This window comes from Melozone crissalis, unplaced genomic scaffold (genome assembly GCF_028551555.1).
Source record: "Melozone crissalis strain CALT ecotype California unplaced genomic scaffold, PUWL_Pcris_2 ptg000029l_1, whole genome shotgun sequence".
Classification (NCBI taxonomy): Eukaryota; Metazoa; Chordata; class Aves; order Passeriformes; family Passerellidae; genus Melozone; species Melozone crissalis.
In genome coordinates, this window is record NW_026535807.1 from 17454707 (window position 1) to 17473769 (window position 19063).

At 41.6% G+C, this 19063-nt stretch overlaps 1 protein-coding gene across 1 annotated transcript in view; it reads left to right on the forward strand.

Moving 5' to 3' along the window:
- Positions 1-19063, forward strand: part of IARS1 (isoleucyl-tRNA synthetase 1) — a 95900-nt gene that overhangs the window by 40476 nt on the left and 36361 nt on the right. The window contains exons 15-19 of the mRNA XM_054280862.1: positions 7244-7370; positions 12062-12135; positions 13303-13497; positions 17878-17964; positions 18648-18731. Of these exons, the coding sequence (XP_054136837.1) occupies positions 7244-7370; positions 12062-12135; positions 13303-13497; positions 17878-17964; positions 18648-18731 (567 nt within the window). The remainder of the gene's footprint in view (positions 1-7243; positions 7371-12061; positions 12136-13302; positions 13498-17877; positions 17965-18647; positions 18732-19063) is intronic.

The following is a 19063-nucleotide window of genomic DNA, read 5'->3' on the forward strand; positions in this document are numbered from 1 at the left end:
CCAAATCTGTGTCAGATCTTGGTTTTGTATTCTCATGATAAGGAGAGTTGGATGCAGCACCAAGGTCCTGTCTGGATTTCAGCCTTAATTGTTGTCACCATCATTTTCTCAAATGGTTTGTTGAAAGAGCATTTTTTATGTACCCACAGACTAAACCAGGCCATGTTAGATTATAATTACAATATAGGACTAATTCCTGTCATCAGTGTTCAAAGTTGGTGTAAATTGAAAATTTACAAGTTACTGAAAGCAATAAATCTGTACAATTTCCAATGAGAATTCCAAACTGTTGTAGCTCATCCTTCTGGCAGTGGATGTTTTATTTCCATTCTTGCAGACTGATAGAAAAGATTCTGTTTAAATTTTAGCTTTGAACTCTTTTTTTTCTTTCTTTTAAACCTCCCTCACTTAAAGTTCTCCTTCAGTAACTCCTGAAGCATTGACCTGTAGCTGTTGCCAAGTTTCTGATGTTAAAGACATTGTGCAGTTCTGACATTGTTTGCATAAGATGTGCAGCACTTGCAGGAGTGGAAAAATGAGCATCAGTGGAAGGAAAGCAGTGATGGGAGACAGTCAGGGACTTCAAAGCAGCCAAAGCTTTTGTTCTGGCATCTTCTCACCACTGAAGAACTCAGGTGCTGTAATAAAGAGCTTGATGTATGGTTGAAGGTATTATTTTCCTGACTTCCATCACTTAAGCTGTTAGTTCTTGCTGGAAATGCCACCCACAGCACATTTCTGTAGTGAAATTAAAATGAGTTTTGCACTCACTCCCTGCAGCTCCAGCCCAGGTGTCATCAAGCACATCAAGCTTTGGAGAGGCTTTTCACCCTGGTCATTTTAATCTTTGACTACAAAACTGTGTCCCAGCTGTGGAAAGGTGAGATGTGATCAGGAATGATGCCTGTTTGTGTCAGAAACCCCGAGGCTGTGCAGGGATGGGCTGTGGAGCCACCATAGAAAGCAAATGTTTATTTTACTGAACTTGTCATTTTTGCTCACGTGGGAATCTGGGTCTGAGGCAGGGCCACAGAATTTTAAGTCATAACAGGATTGTAGATCAATGGAAGAAAATCAGTGAGTCCTTTTTCCTTCTTTTGCTGCGTATTTTTGTTTTATAGAAAGTCTCAGGACATTTTCTTTCTTAGTTTGTTAATATTAATACATTTCATCTGAACAGTTTTAAATCTATGGTGTGTGTAGATTTTTTCATTTTCTTTAGTATCACCTTGCAGTTGTAACTCTTCTTTTTGAGTCATCAGTCACACTTTTCTTACTGGGGAATTGTGACTACAAATGAGATCCTCCCTCTAGTAGCAATTGTGATGTGTACAGCAACGTGGAGTCACTAGATGGCAACATTTCCCGAGGAAAAATCCAAATTGCTGCCATTGCCTACAGCAGGAGATGGAAAAAATTGCTGCAGGGTTAGCCTTGTGTTTGTCTAATTTAGAGAGGGTTTTATTACTGTCTGTTAGCAGACATGGCTGAGGATTAGAAGTGAATTTGGAGGCTTGTTCACTGGATTTTGATGGCTACTGTTCTGCTGTGCCTCAGTTTTGCTGTTTGCTCTCTGAGCCTCTTGTGCAGGGCTTGCTGCTGATGCCATGGATGCAGAGGCACCTCTCCAGCCCCACTGAAGGGGCACAAGGAAAAGCTGCTGAAATAAACCCCCCAAATGCCAGTTCACAGAGCAACTCCAGCACGATTTCCTTGGGCATCTGATAAATCTGTGACATGAGCAGTGTGTAGAATGTGTGCCCTGTCACAGGAATGCAAATGCACTGATACATGTGCATTGAGATGGATCCTGGGTGCTGATGCCCTACAAAATACTTTGTGCCAGCAAATGTTAGAACATTCCCAAGAGAACTCCTGGCTTGTGGCTGCAGGGGTTGTTGATGAGATAAGGAGTTTATCACAGTGAGCAGGTGCCTGGCTGTGGCAGGGAGGTGCAGCAGGGTGTCAGGGGTGTGTGTGTGCCAGCTTTGGAGGTCACGGCTGCGTCCGGAGCGGTGCCGCTGACGGGGCTGCAGCAGCATTGCAGGCCCACCAAACGTGGGGGTTGCCATGGGAACCAGGAGAAAGGAGCCAAGAGAAACATTGGGAGATGAAAATGATGGAAAGCACAGCTCAGCTAGCCCCTGTGAGCTGCACCATGAGCAGGGTTTGTGGGCTTGCACCACTGCAGCTCTCCCGGGCTGAGGAGCAGAGCTGCTGCAGTGGAAATTCTGCCTGGCACACACTGACCTTTCCTCCCTCCCCCCTCCCCCCATGTTTAATTAGGTCCATGATATAGATTGGTGCTAATTAAAGTGTCAGAAGGCCATGAATAGTTGCTTATTTTATCTCTTTGAATTAAAAACCATTAAAAATCAATTTGAGGGCATGCTGAAGGAGGCTTGTTATTAGAGTAAATTAACATAATGGAATTTAAGCCTTTGTCTTCTAAGGGTTGGTTAATGTTTAAAAAGAAAGCCAAATTCTACACCTAAAATAAACCCCCCTGTTGGTATGCTAGGAATTTAAATAAATCTGTACATATTTAGTTAGATGACATAGAATAACTACTTCATCACCTTTGAGTTTGTTGATACAACTCAGCTATCTGCTGCTAGAGTAACTTTCTCTTTTCCAGACTTAAAACTGATTCCTGATTTCAGGTGGCACTTAAAGTTACCAGCTTGCCAAAGGAAGGACAGATCTGGGACCATCCTCTCAGAACCAAAGCTGTATTAGAGCTCTTAATCTGGTATTAGGTCCTCTAATTCCCACTGCTTAAGGTAGTATTTTGTTTATCAACTTTACAGTCTTAACTCCTTTAATTAGCAATTATGAAGTAAATCTTACCCAATACGTAAAGGTGCTGTGGTTTTGCAGGGAATACCATGACAAAGAAGAGTGAGAAAGGATTAGCCTATCTTTATGTAATATCTGAAACAGCTTCTCATGTTGAGCTGATGCTAAAACACGAGGCTTGTGCAGGGGCAGTGTTTTATTTTGGCAGTGCTGTTTGTGTTTACAGAACAGAGGGATGGTGCTGCTTTCAGGCAGTTCCTGCATCCTGTGACTGGGGCACGGTGAGGCAGCTCAGAGCACACCTGAGCTCTCAGATGGAATAAGGAGCTCAGTTCAGTATTTGCAGTTGTGTTATGAGCACAAGAAATACACCCTATAATATATCTAGAGAACAGGAGCAGATGTCTTCATCCTTTTAATAAGTTTCCTTCTGGATAATATGATAATTTAGAATATTTTTTTATTTGCATCCTGTACATTTTTCCTCTGGAGACAAGAGTCAGAAAGCAAATTTCTTTATTTAATTGATGCTGTTCCTTGCATTTTATTGATGCTGAGATCCCACTGGCTCAGCCTGTGGTAGCTCACTGTCAGCAGACTCAGTTCTGCTCTGGGATTGAGGGTGGTCAGTATTTGCTGTTTTCAAACCCATGCCCACATTGCTTGTGTGACTTGGGTGCTGAGTTGTGCATAGGCTGAGAAGGCAAAGAAGATGGTTCCTGTTGTAATAAGTTAATAAATGCTTTTAAAAGGCTGGGTGTTGCTTTGCTCTTCATGGGTCTTTTTGGCTTGTCAAATGGAATTTTTATTTTAGACACGAAGAAAATGAGTAGCTACCAAGAAAGGATGTGGGAGTTGACTGTGCAGAGGACTTAGCAATGCATGAATTAAGCAAAACCCCACATCTGCTTCAAAAATAGGAACAAACAGTCAAAAATGGACACGGAAATTTGCAGCAAATGAATAATTTTCATTATCTCTAACTTATATGATAGAATTTTGATGTTGGGAAAGTAAGATAGACATGAGCATTCAAACAGGTTGGAACTGATGTACTTTGATTCAGAATCTTTTTAATTTATGATTTGGCAAAACAATATTTATTCCTTTGTGTTGTGGAGTTCAGTTCCCTGAACCTTCCAACTGCTGCAGTGCTGAAGTTTATTTCGTGCCCTGTCCTGGGTGCCAAGAGGAGAAATTGCAATTGTCCCACACTGTTCCACAGCCATGAATCAAGAGCTCCCTGACCTGCTGAGGCAGCAGTCTCCTTAACCTTGCTAAATGTCAGAGAAAGAAGTATGAAATCCTATCTGTATCATTTTGCAGAGAAATTTGAAGGTCAAACAAATTGTAGGCCAGTTGGGAAATAAAAAAAAAACCCATAAAAACCCGTTTCTCATAGCTTAGTTTGAGGAGCTGCAGCACCATGGCTTTGGGAGAGATGGGGCTGCTTTGATTTTCCACTTGCAGCCTCATGGAGCTGTTGGGTGCTGGGGTTTGATCCTCTCTGGGGTGTGAGGGTGTCCAGTGCCAGTCCAGGGCTCTGAACAGGCACAACTGGGCACAGCCAAGCTCAGGGGTCACCAGCAGGAACCTGAGCTTTGTGTGTCAGCCTGAAGGGCTTTGTGATGGATGTGGGGTTAAACATGAAAAATGTGTGCATTGCCATATGGGAGAGGGCTTTTCATTTATCCTCCAGCTGCTTTGTGTAGATGGAAGAGTAAAAAATGCTCCCTCAACTAATACATGCCTGTGGCATGATGGTGTCTTTATGAAAATATAACAGGAGAAATATACTGAGAAAATATCTAAGAGTAGGATGAAAAGAAACTGAAAAACTCTATAAGAACACTAACCTGGAATTGGTTTAAATAAAGATCAGGTGTTAATAACAACATCATTGAGAATACTCTTTTTTTTTTTTCCAGCCTCATCAAATATTTAAGTAGAAGGTGCCTCTGATTTTATTTTTTCCCCTGTGATATGTAGGTATGTGTTAAGCTGAGCTCTCTGGAGCTAAATCTGGTGAGAGCAAGTAAAAGAAATGGGCTCCAGACTGGAAGGGCTGTGCCTGGCATGGCTGTTCCTGCTGCAGATCCCTTTTCCAGCCTGATCCCAGCTGTGGACTGTGCCTGCCCTTGGCAGCACCCATGGGCAGCATCTCTGCACAGGCAAAACCCAACTGCTTTAAGTAACACTTCCTTTGAGTGATGGGCTCAGAATGGGTTAGGTACAGGCTCTTTTTGTTCAACTTGATGCCTGTGCCACTGTTATTCCTGCCCTGTACCTCTGAAGAGCCACAGATCATTGTTCCAAAATTGGTTGGTAGGAGATGAAGTGGTTTGTGTTTCATGTTCCACTGAAAACTGGCAGCAGGGCCAGACAATTTTACCAGAAGAGGTAAATTATATGCTTTCATAGCTCAGAGAGAGAGATCACACCACATAGATTTTTGTGGTTAATGTCCACTTTGGGGATAAAATTAATTTTTCAGGCGTGTTTTGAGGAGGCAGAGTTGAAACTCTTAGCATTTTAATGTCATTGGGGGATTGTCTCAGCCTCTAGCTATGTTAAATGGGACTAATAATTTCAGCTAATCAGTGTCTAACAACTTCTGAAAAATGGAAACTAGTTTAGGAGTGATGTAAAGAGAAGTTTTCCACATTAGTGGAACGTTGGGCAAATGCTAATGAACTTTGTACAGTTTCCACTTGTGTTTGGAGAGAGGGTCTCCTAAGGTCAGCACAGAGAGTTAATAGTAATGAGTCCCACGCTGAACCAAATTGGGAAAGCCTGTATACATTCTACATTTCAAAGCAGGGCTGCACATGTCATGTGAAACATGACTCACTGAGTTTGTTTAAAATTGTTTTATATTAGATTTTTGTTGGAGAAGTGTTACAGGAGACAACTCTGCGGCTGAAAGTAACTCCAGAAACAGCAAGGGAAGCTGTGGAACCTCAGGCTGATATTTAGTGAGGCTTTTAAGGGCACTTTTTATCCACTTGAGACAACACTGCCATCAAGAAGCCTTTAGATCTCCACATGGCATCGTCATGGGTAAAACTTTTAAAAGAGAGTGGCTTTTATTTTCATCAATAGTTTGCCTTTTTTTTTTTTGTTCACACTTATTCACTTGTTTCATAAATCTCCTGCTATGGGCCAAATCCTACCTCAATGTGTCATATGAATCCATTCTTTCAGTTTGTCCTCTAATGGAGCCTTTCATCTTTGTTACTCTTGGGACTGATCTGTGATTAAAAATCTTCTTTAAAAAGAAATACTTGACAAGAGGACCAAGAGCTTCAGAAAGAAAAGGTGGAAGAGACCCTGTGTGCTTTGTAGCTTGGCTGCTCCCCCTTTGGAAACTGGCTCTCCTAATCCAGCTCAGACTTTGGGAAGGGCCTTTCTGGTTAGACTGGGAAAACAAACCCAGCAAAACCTGCCTTGGGTTGCTAAAAGCTCAGTTCCAGAGCTGCTTTATTGTTGTGAGCTGCTCATTCACAGCTTCTGTGTGTCTGACACTGTCTTAAGGTTGCTCTTTCTGTGAATTTAATTTCAATTTGGTCTTTTGAAATGCACCTTTAGGCATGAGGGGAGCATATTGATGACTGTGAAACCCATTGCTTTCCTTCATCTGCATATAATCATTGGGTAAATAGTTAATTGTTTGTTTATATTGTGGGAGAAAATGGTTCTGATCGAGGCACCAGGCCACTTAGCACAACCAGGAACATTGGGTTCTGGCCTTAACCTTTGAGCTCCAAGACACTTTCATACAATGATAATTTGTCTTTACCATCCCTCAGTGCCCATTAGTGCTCAAAATGAGGTTTTAGCAAGCCTTGATAGGGTTCTGTGGTTGGGGGGCGTGTTTTGTTTCTTAATTGGGTAATTCAAAGTGAGATGATAAATAGCTTGGAAAGGATTTTTTGTATGATCTATCAGCCTGATTAATGTTCATGTACCTGGATGCCCACACATAATCCAAGGTGCCTTTTGATGCTATTGCTCCAGGCTTTTTAATCATGGGAATTTCATTCAACCTCAAAATCTTTTTCTATATGTAATTTAAGCAGCAGTGTTGTGATCACCCTTAGCCATAACCCTCCAGTGTTGGACTGTCCCGAGGACTTTGGCTGTTGTTTCATCCCTAATGAATCTATTTGATGTTGCCACGTTTTCCTGAGTTGCTTTATGGTAAAATGAACCTGGTGTTTATCACTTCTGCAGCTCACCTGAGATCAGAAGAAGGCAGTGTTGTGTTTTTTGGCAGCACCTCCTCAGGCCTTGCAGCAACCAGAGCTGTAACATGAACGTGCTCCAAGTCAATCAATGCTGAAACGAACTTCTTGGTGGATAAAATCAAATAGAACCAATTCTTACCAGCTTTCTCTGAAGTGGCACCTAGTGATACGTGACTACTGTTGGTTTTTTGTCCCAGGGTTCCAGATTTTGTGCGGGAGAAGCGCTTTGGGAACTGGCTGAAGGACGCTCGCGACTGGGCCATCTCTCGGAACCGCTACTGGGGCACCCCCATTCCCCTGTGGGTCAGCGACGATTTGGAGGAGGTGAGTGAGGAACACAAAAGCTTCCAGCTGGCAGAAACCCTGCCTGTACTTGTTGTTTGCCTGTTTTGCTCTATCTTTGACTACTGCAGCCTGAAGTGCTATTTACATGTTTGAGCAGTAAATCTGTATAACCCATTTGTGTGTGTGTAATAGGTGATAGATCTGTGCATATTTATGGGTGCCTTGGTGTGCCTGTACAGGTATTCCCTGCTTTTGCTTGAGAACTGCAAGCAATTTTTCTTGGTTTTTACATTAAAATTAATCTTGTCTTTCCCAGAAGAATTTGCAGTGATGGCAAATCTAAAGGAAATAATAAATGCAGTGAGAAAATGGCAAGGAGGAGAATTTTTTTTTTTTTTTGGAACTCCTTTAAGTCTGCTTTTGATATTCTGGTGGTTGGTTAGTTCAAGCCAAATGAGTTGCTGAAGGCATAAAAGCCAGTCCACCACAGCAGAACAGCAAAGATACATATTTGTAGTGCCACAAATGTGAATGTAGCAGACTGTAAAAATATGAATCTAGTGGAATGATGAAAATGTATAATGGTAATGCTAGAAATGAGCTTTGTCAAGCTGTAAGGTACCCTGCATTGGTAGCAAAATGCAGAGGGCACAAGTGAACACTTAACAGAATTTTGATGGGTTTAAAATTCTTTCTGAAGGTAGAGTGGGTTTGAGGTTTTTTTGTGTGGGTTTTTGTTGGTTTTTTTTGCATTGGGTTAGTTCCACTAGACACACATGAAAAGCCTCCCTCATGCCAGAAGTAGAAAATGGTGATCAGTGTCAGGGTGTGCAGGGAAGGTAAACACTGATGGCAGTACCCCAAGCCTTTATTTTTCTCTCTCTCAATTTGAAAAAGTTTTACTCTTCATTTTAGACCTGAAAGACCTCGAGTAGGAAAACATCTGCTAGAGAAGTATTTTATGATCTTCAGCTTGCCATTGCTTAGATGTGCACCATAAAGCATTTTTTATTTCCTCTTCACTGGGAATCTTGGTAAGACAGGGAGATACTCCTGCAGTTAGGATTTAAGTATCTAAGAAAGCCTTGGCATTTGGATTCTGCTTGTGCTGTGAGTGAGTTTGTAAATTACTGACAAACCCAGTGCTTCTGTCTCTCATATAACAGTTCCATTTTAGTTTGAGGACTGACAATTTATACACACTTTTTTTCACATTCATCCAACATTGCTCAGTCCCTTGTTTGATATAACAATTTCTTTTAGGTAATAAAAAGGCTTTCAGTGTTGTGGCTGAGTGTTTCATTCTACAGCTGAAAAAGATTGTGTAAAGGTTTCATTACTTCCACTCCTTGCCTCTAATAATATTTCATTTTCTGTCCAGTCTCCCCATATCTGTATTCCTGTGTGTACTGATTTTTTTGCTTTTCTAGGTTTGATTTGTTAGTTTTTAATAACAAAATGATGTCTAACTCGGAAGATTGACCTTTCCTTTGAAACGAGCTGCAAATATTCCTCAGGGCTCAGTGTTCTGAATAATGATGGAAATACCAACAGGTCTATTATTTCTATCCACAGATGTTACACATTTCTGTTTGCTCCAGAGCCTGAATATTGTGCTTTAATAGCTGAGTACAGCTTCTGAACTGAGCTAAATTTCAAGTTAAGGGTTTTTTTTTAATATTCTCTCTTTCGTGTGTGTGAGATATGGCTTGAAAAACAAATAATAGGGCTGGCACTGATGTGGAACTTAGAGCCTGGGTGACATCTGCTCTCTCAGTAATGCTATTCCCTCAAAATTCCTGACTCCAGTGCTACTGCAGCCTGGTGTGGGATTGCACAGCAGCCTCTTCATGTCTTGCTCTCAGAAGAACACTTTGTTGCATGTAATTATGCTTTGCATATTAAATCCTAGAGAAGTAATAACAATTCCTTATTTAATATACAGTAAGGTGAATTAATTGCTATTAAAGTGAATTTTATTACAGATCAATAACTGCTTTTGCACAGTTTTATTTTAGTTTTCTTTTAGCATAATTATCAGGTAGAGACACATAATGGAAGTTAAATTCTGAAGCTTGTGTTTATTGCCACATTTTTGCAGACAGTTTATCATTTTAAGCTTTCAAATTCCAACCATTTCCTCAGTGGAGGAAAACAGCTCATTTGGATTAGATAATAAAATTTTTTAATATAACACCCAAGTTGGTAAAACAGATATGGGCTCATTTGATAGGCCTTGCATACAAATGATAGTGTTCAGCATTCAGTGATGCTGTGGAGGTTCCCTGATTATTTCTTGGCTTGTCACCTATGGTAACCCTGCCCTGGGCTGGGAGCCCTCAGTCTGGCCCAGCACAAGGAGAGGGCTCTGCCTCTGCTCTCCTGAGGGTGAGGGAACCTCTCCTGGTGCATTTCTGGGCCACTTCTGGCCCACTGTAGCAGTCATTCCTTCCCCTGTTGAATATTCATGAGATGCTTTCTGGAGATCCCAGACATTTCTCTGCCACACCCTGCAGGCTTCTGCCTTTCTGTGGGCATTCCTTCCTCCAGCTGTGGTCCTGGCCACAGCTGAAATGGCAAACCCACAAAACCAAACATTTTTATCCAGCAGGGACCGCAGGGCTGTGCCACAGGAAGGTTGAGATCCATGACTGCTGCTGGGTGGATCTGTGCTCCTGTGGACATCGATAATCCTGGATCTGATGTTCATTTTGTTGGCAGGGGTTAACCTTGACCTGTGGGTTCATGTCAGGTCCCATCTGCTGCAGCCTGAGCTGCTGTTGGATGTGGTGGAGCTGCTTCTGTAGCTGCTGTGAACCATAAAATGGAGGAGGAGCAAATGCCTGGTGGGCAGAGCAGAGGGCCCAGGCTGCTGGGGCAGCCATGGCTCCTGAAGGGATGGATCCAGAGCAGGATCCATCTAATTGAGGAATTTAATTGGGGAGCATCAGCCTGTGTGTGCTCCTTGCAGAAACGAGGGGGTGGGCCTAATGAGGGATGGAATTAGATTAGCATCTCTTTGCTGCTTTCTCCTCTTGCCTTTCAGTGTCTAATGAGCTCCCCTTGCGACACACGGAGCTCCTTCCTTCTGCCTTGGACAGAGGCAGTCTGACTCAGTGGGGGAGATCTGTGTTACTCTGGGGGTTGGTGGATTTTTCATTTCTTCCATGAGTGATTTCTGGGTGCAGTTCTGCATCAATATTCAGAATTTTGCTTTAGCATTGAAGCAGTTGTTCAAAAAGCACCAAATAATGAGCAGCTTTTCTCCCAGAGCTTAGTGTGAAAGTATTTTCAAATACAAAGGTCAGTGAAGGTGAAGTTGTATCCAAGGGCATTTTTTTAGCCATTTCTCTATTAATACCTTTTCTTCCTCCAGCAGTGCTGAGCTAAGCACCTGCTGCTGCTCACTTGAGCCTCTGTGTTTACTTATGGGGCCACATGAATGAAGAAAAGATCTGGGTTTAAAATAGTTTGTTGATGAAGATGTATTTTCACCTGGAATCAATCCCCTGGTGTAGTTTGTGTGCATTCTGGAGCCTCTTGTACCTGGCTAGTGGAATCATTGTCCTGCCTCATTTCCCACAGGAAAAAAAAGACAAATAAGCAATGAAAATATCACATTTCCAAAGTACTTTAACAATAGCGAATGGTGATTAGTAATGCAGATCAGCACTTGAATCAGACTGGGAAAATCATGTCTTAAAACCCAAATCAGACTGAGTTTCTGTCTTTTCTGTAATTCATGACAATTTTTTGGAACGAAATACACCAAAACCTTTCACTTAGTCACAATTTCCATGTGTATACATATGCATATGTTTAAGACTTGCTCAAGGAATTGAGCAGTGCTCTGATTTTTTGTATCTTAAGAGCAACTTCCAAAGTTATTTCATGTGAAAAACGTCTGGCCTATTTACAGCTTCTTTGTGGTGCTACATTTAACTCCTTCCCTGTTAGATCTGTCAGACCCTGGGGTTTTTCTGTTGCTGTTCTAAATGGGAAGGATGGCATGTGGGACAGCATCTCCAGAATCCAGGCCTGTGCTGCAGCTTGTGGCTCGTGATTCCTGGCAGATGAGAGAGGCCACAGGGTCTGGGAGGGCTCATTGCAGTAAAACATAAAGTAAAACCTTTGCTTTTCTGCTTTCTCATACAGTTTTTTAGAATCATTGTTTCATGATGTCAGTGCAAATCTGATGTGGAAATCAGCATTTTTCTTAATAGCACGTTGGTGCACAAGAAAAGTCTTTCTTAGCAACCCCTTTGGTAGCTGTGATGCTTTCTTTGCTTTAAATAAAAAGCCTTTAACATGTACAGTTTTGTCTACCTGGGATGGAACACATATGGATAATGAGCTACTTACTTTAGGGGAGGAACTTGGGATCTGAAACTCCTGTTTGTGTAAAATCAGTCATTGAATTTTCAGAGGTTTTTGGTTGTGTTTGGTTTGGAGAAGCCCTCCCCATTTTTTGATAACCTGCCAACATGCTGCTGCTTCCCAGTCTCCACTTCCTGTGACATGAATTGTATTAAATCAGGGCAGTGGTCTTTAACATCATTTGAGAAAGGAGAGCCTTGTACAAAATGTATATTGTTTTTTTTTCAGCTCTATTAACTGCTACAGGAGATAGTGCAAGTCTCCTGTCTGATATTAAAAAAAAAAAAACACCAAAAAAAACCAAACCTGCTGTGTACCAATAACTGGCTAAATTTCTGTAATTTCTCCTGCAGGTGGTTTGTGTTGGTTCAATGGCAGAACTGGAGGAGCTGACTGGAGTGAAAGTGACAGATCTGCATCGAGAAAGGTGGGTCACAGGGACTCCACTGGGTGTTAGAAATAGATAATCAGACATAAAAAAACCTTGGGTTGTTTTTGCTCAAACCCTGGGAAACAGATTTAGGGAATAGAAAAGTTGTAACAGGACTTGTGATTAACACATATAGATGTCAGGTTCTTTTTTTCTTTTGAAAAACACTTGTTGAACACTGTTAATACAAAAAATTACAGAGACTGTTAAAGGGAACACTTTGTCTGATGGTCATAATACAGGGGGGAAAGGGAACCATGGGGAGAACAGAGGGCGTCTGAACTACAACAACATAACTGTACATCACTAAAGCTTTTCTTAATATTCACACAATAGTTATCTTTGAATTGTGAGAGCAAATCATCTCATTATCCATCTATAACACTAAATCTGCAGGAAATTAAACTCTGGTTAAATGAGACACCAAATGCACTTCTCTGAGTTCAGGGAAATCAAGTCAGGTTGGGACATCATTGCACATTTTATTCTTCAGAGGGTTTGTTCACGTGACCAAGAGCTATTTTCCTTTACTGATTCACTTTAAATGTTAGATCACTTCTGTTCAATAGACATAGGAAAGAATATGGCTGAGGGACATATTCTGAAACATGGGGTCAAGACTTCTGGTAGTGTTGAATTTGTAGGCAACCCCGACGTGGGAGGAGATGAGAATCTTGACCCCATGTTTCAGAAGGCTGATTTATTATTTTATGATATAAATTGTATTAAAAGAAAATTATATATTAAAACTATACTAAAGAATAGAAGAAAGGATTTCATCAGAAGGCTAGCAAGGAATGGAAAGGGATGATAATAAAATCTTGTGACTGACCAGAGAGTCTGAGACAGTTGGACTGTGATTGGCCATGAATTAAGAACAACAACATGAGACCAATCACAGATGCACCTGTTGCATTCCACAGCAGCAGATAATCAATGTTTGCATTTTGTTTCTGAGGCCTCTCAGCTTCTCAGGAGGAAAAATCCTAAGGAAAGGATTTTTCATAAAAGATGTCTGTGACGTGGTAGCAATGACAACGCAGAGATACATAGCACACCCGAAACAAAGATGATTGAGTCCTTCTGTTGTATTTCTGTTAAGGTTGAATAAACCATTTGAATTTTAAGGCAGATTTTTAAAGGTGGGTTGTGTCCTGTTTGCAGCATTGACGGGCTGCACATCCCGTCGCGCCGCGGGAAGGGCGCGCTGCGCCGCGTGCCCGAGGTGTTTGACTGCTGGTTCGAGAGCGGCAGCATGCCCTACGCGCAGGTGCACTACCCCTTCGAGAGCCGGAGGGAGCTCGAGGACGCCTTCCCCGCCGACTTCATCGCCGAGGGCATCGACCAGACACGGGGATGGTAATTCCTGCCTTATTAGCTCTGGGGGCCTCGGCACTCTAGCTGGTCACAGGGACCCCAAGATGCGTTAGAAAGTCTCTTTTCCCAGCCCAGCGCTTGAAGAAGGAGTCAGAGCTCTTCGTTTCTCGGTCTCAAGGTTGTTTATTGTTCCTTATCTATAAAATTCTTTCTCTGACCTGCTGAGGTCTTCTCAGCAAGACAGTCAGAGGCACACTGGCTACCCTCAGGGCAGTGTTATCTTTTTATACTAAAAACTATGTGTACAATATTTACAATAACTTCCCAATACCTATCACCTATTTAGACAGTGAGCTTCTACTCTAAACCAATCTAAAAGTGCCAACATCACAGCAGAAGATGGAGGCCAAGAAGAAGAAGGACTTGACACAGCCAGATTCTTCCATCTTGCCCCCTGAACTCCCATTCTAAAAACCCCAAAAATCTATTTTTCACCCCATGATAAATTCGCTATCGTTCTACTTAAACTGTCATGGCTTCAATACTTCCATATCTATGGGTAATGCTGTACAGATAACTTGACTGTTTCTGTATAGGTAAGTGTATAATTAATTTTTTAAACTAAACCACAAGGTGGTCTAAAGCTTGGTGATGAAAAAGTTGTTGGAGAAATACAATATTAGCAAGAAAACTTCCCAGCTGTTATGGAAGACATCAGTAGGTAATAGGGCACATCTTAGGCCTGATAAGGAAAAATCTCAGCAGCTGAATGATCACAGAACTTGAGTTATCTGCTAGAGACAGAGCTGCAGTTGAGTCGGTTGAAATGGAAGTCAATGTGTTGAGGATTTCAAGCCAATGTATAGCCTGATAACTTTTACTCTAAGATTGAGTTTTGGGTTTATATGAGTGCAGAAAAAAACTAAATCAAACCTTATGTTGTTAAGATTTTATAGTTTACAAAAAAGTCAAAGCTTTCAGCTGTAAATACATCTGCTTCTTTCACTCTGGATAAATCCTTTTCAATCATCCATGAAAAATTTTGTCTGATTTTCTGTGGTTAATGTTCTCATACATACTTGTATGCCTGCATACAGCTTTAATTCTAGCATTGCAAAGTGTTTAGTCCATGTCTGAAGTTTGAGGTTGACTGTAAAAATTGACAGATGAAGATGAATTTTTTGTATTTTCTGGATTAGTGAATTTGACTCTGTCCAAGCAGAACTTTTCCACCCAGTAACTTGAGGTATTACAGCTAAATAAATTCCTCTGCAATACAGTTGGCACTTCCCTTTGCCCACTCCTCTACCCCCCAACAAACCAAGCAACCAAAGCAGGCAGGATGCCAAATACAACTAAATTTCATGACTGTAGTGAAATGTCTTCATTTTTCAACCCCTTTATTGTGATGCAAAAAATTATCTAATACCTCAGTAAACAATCAAATACTGTTGGGTAGCAAAAGGAGAATTAAAAAGTTAGTTTTCTCTCTTTATTCTTTTCATCTGGAAAAATTAGAAATAATTTCTTTTTTAATGGAGGAACTCAGGATGAAGGTATTTGATGTGAGCCCTCAGACTTGTGTGCCATAATCAGGGTGCAAGAGGAGGCTTTCCCTTTTCAGTTTGGGGTTTTTTGTTCTTAACATCACTGTAAGAGTTCCTGGGACTCTTAGCCAGAGCCAGGTGTGTTTCACCTGTTTGTAGTGGGAAATCAGAACACCCTCCTCAATTCCACCTCTCCCAGGTTGTTAATGAGCTGGGGCTTTGCTAGCAGCAAGTGTTGGGTGATTTGTAGTGGAGCACTTGTGATTTGTGAGAGACAGGAGGAATTAAGATGTGAGGTCTAAGAACAAGGAGCAGGGGTGAGTTCTGAAGTGCTGGGAGCACAGGATGTGATTTGTGTTTGGCACATCCTGTTGGAAGTGTGAAGATTGAGAATGGAGATTGGTTTTGTGTCAGGTCAGAATCTGCAGCTGCTGTGAAGTGAGGACTGGGAGGTGGGGAAAGGCTCAGGAGGTGCAGGTCTGGTGGCTTCCGGTTCACTCCACAGAAGAGGAGAAAAAAATCAAGGGAGACAAGGGGAAAATTAATGTGAAGGAGGTGATTGTCCAGGAAAGTGATATTTTTGATGACTTTCTGCATGGATAGAGAACCAGCTGAATTATATTTGTTAAAGCCACGGGACAAAATCTCAGAGTAGTTGGGTTGCACGACTGGCAGTCCAGGCAGAGTGGTAGGAAAGGCTCTGCCTCTGTACAGGGAAATGCAGCAAAGATTTATGGTTGTGGTCAGAATGTGGTGGCCCATAGGGAGTTCAAAGCTGGAGGGTTTGGCATGAACCACAGGATCATGAGTTTATCCACAGATGTTCAAGAAGAAAAGGAGAAAAGATTCCCTCCCTGTTTTCTCCTTGGTGGAAAGTAGAGCAAAGGAGTGAAATCCTGTCCTTGTTATGGCTTTTTTACTGTTGGTTGACTGACAGGTGTTTATCTGCAAGGACATACCTAGGAACAATCTGAGATTTGGTGAATGGAAGGTGAAGCAGCAGAGAAATTGAGGAAGTTTTCAGGAAACAAGTGTGTCTGTGGACAACATATTTCAAAAATAAGGTGCAGAAAGACACTGCTTTAAAATATTCAGAGTGAATGGGGTGAATTCTAAAAGCACAACCTGAGGAAGAATCTGAAGAGTTCCATCAGTATATGTGGATCACAGGTTTTCAGAGACAGTCTTGTAGCTGTCATCAGCTCAGGCACCTCATGCTGAGGCTCTTTGGGTTTGACAATTTGAACATAAAATTTGTGATGTATCCTTGGATGCATTTTTTCAGTGCCCACTGTCTGCCTGTACAACTTTCCTAATACAGGGAATTAGGAATTCCTGAAGAACATTGAAATCTCTCCTAGTTCTGCCCTGTGCTTTTTACCTGCAAATTCAGGTGCTCTAATAGGAGAATTTGTGACCAGTTTGCAGAAAGTGCTGGGATTTTGTCACTGAGGAACTTTTTAGTAAGTACAGAGGAAAAACTGCTGTGTTTGTAATGACCTTTCAGCCCTGTAGGCTTGAGGTGTCAGTCACCTGAGTAAATAGTCAGATATTTGTGTTTTGGGGTTTTTTTAAAAAAATCAATACAGGGATTTTGAATGCACATGTTTGTGTGCAGATGGAGGAGTATTGTTTAAAATTCATGAAATTAAACTGCAGTTTAATAAAGAGAATTTGTATCCTGCAGTGTGAGTTGAGGTTATTTTGAGAGTTAGGGGTCTGGATGAGATAAACATCAGAGTTGTCATGGAAGTCACTTAATAAATGCACACAGCAACCTCTGCAAAGGACCCTCAAGTGTCAGAATAATGCTTTTGCAATTATAGGCTGCTTTTTGATAAAAACAACTTTGGAACATACAGATGGATTTTTTTCCCCCCATGAAGTGTTTCTCCCCTAAATCTTCATGCAAATACATAGTTCTGAGACATAACCTCCTGTGCCTTATTATAGCTTTTTTATAATCACCTTCTCTTTGAAGGTTGCTAAGCAGTTGTCAGTGTGATGCCTGTTTTGAACCAGGAAAGCTGTGGCCCACCCTCCAGTTACTTTCTTTAAAGTAATTACCAGCAGTGCAGTTCCAGCAGCTCACACAGCCCTCCTTTGGTGAAGGCTCTGGCTCCTGAGTGTGAAATTATCACATCATCCTGCACTTCCACTTAATTTCCCAGATATAATCATATATCAGCCTGTGAACAATAGGTGCCTGTGCTTGCTCCAGCACTGATTTCCAGAGTGTCCAAGTTTATAGAGTGGTTGTAAACACGTCAAATAGAATGGGGAGGAACCACTGCTGCCCTTTGCTGGGGGAACATTCTCTTGTTTCCTAGTGATGGCTGATTAAAGCAGGCAGCCACAACCTCCTTCCAATCAAACCTTTGGCAGCATTGGAAGGAGGCTTCTCTCATTTTTGGTAGCTTGTTTTTATACTTTATACTATGTACTGTCAGGCTGAAGAACACAGAATTAACACACAAACAAAAATGTGCTGGTCCTGAGTGCTCTGTTTGGTCCTGACAGGTTTGCAGTGAGCAAATGGGAAACTTGTTCAGGGGCAGAATTCCCTTTTTTCTGCTAAAGAGGGAAATTGCTGCAGTTTTCTTCCTCATGATCTTCCTAATGCTTCCTATTAAAATTTTTCTGCCTTCCTGGACTAGTAGATCCCAGCTGAGCAAACAGCATGATATGCTTCAGAAGGAAGATCTACATTCCATGGCTCCTCTTCTGACTCTTTGCCACATAAGTGTTCCCCAGACTTAAAATTTACCTTTGCCAGAGGAAGGAAGCATAATGACACATTTATTTTGTAATGAAGACATGCAGGCTTTAGCTTGGTGTATTTATAAAGTCCCATTTGTGTTGTCTCTTGTTTCAGGTTCTACACTTTGCTGGTGCTGTCCACTGCTCTTTTTGGGAGGCCTCCTTTCAAGAATGTCATTGTGAACGGCCTTGTCCTTGCCAGGTTGGTGTCAATCAGCTCCTTCCTGAGCAGCTTTTTAGTCAAAGAATGTTTCAGATAAAACCTGGAAATTGTAAATGGAATGTGAAATGGGCTTTGGAGCTGTTAAGACTTGCCAGGGTGATATCTGTGCTGTAGGAGATAAGAGGCATCTGAGAGTGAGAGGCTCACACATCCCAGCATCTGCTGCACTGGGCTCTTCCCAGCAGGCCAGTCCTGCCTGGAGAGAGAAAATGAATAACAAGAATAGGAAAGAAATTGTACCTGTTATGCAGAGTAAAGGGGATGATAAATGTAGTTTTAGATGTAATTTAAATTTAATTATATTTGTTTCCCTTTATTTTCCAATGGAAATTAAAAAAATCAGTGGGCTGGAGGGATTGATTCAAAACAAGTGCATCTTTCCTCAGCTTGGGTAGGAAGGACAGATTTCCTGCTTAGATTTGTAACTTGGGAGCCTCCTGGGTGGGCTTTGGTTTTTTCAGTTGTTTTTTAGGTTCAACAGTCCTACAGAAAGGATGTGCTAATATATAGATATTTATAATTATGTCTGTGCCACCAGGAACGTACTAGGCCAGAAAAACTGAGCAGGATTTGAAGGTCCTTTTTTCTTTATCCATTAAAATAAGTGTTAAAAGTGTTAAAAAAGTTCTGAGAATTGATTCTTACGTTCTGATATTTTCTAGTGATGGCCAGAAGATGAGCAAAAGGAAGAAGAACTACCCTGATCCGATGCACATTGTGAACAGTTATGGAGCTGATGCACTCAGGTGGGGTTCCTCTGCTGGATGTTCTGTGGGATGTCTTGGCTCCCTGCTTATGGCAGATCCATACCAAGAGGGTGCTTGGGTGGTTTGACAGTTAGCAGCAGGAAGAAAGTTCATTTTAGAAGCTTCTAGACCACTGTGACAGAAGTAGCTGCAAAAGTGAATGACTGCAAAGAACTGGCAATGGATGCAGTGCATGTCTCCTTCCCTAAAGCCCAGGGGATCTGCTTCTTCCAGCACTGATAATCTGAGCCAGTGAAAATGGGAATAAAATATTTGATAACAGCACAACAAGATCACTGTTAAATCATTGCTTAGAGGAGGGTCTATGCATG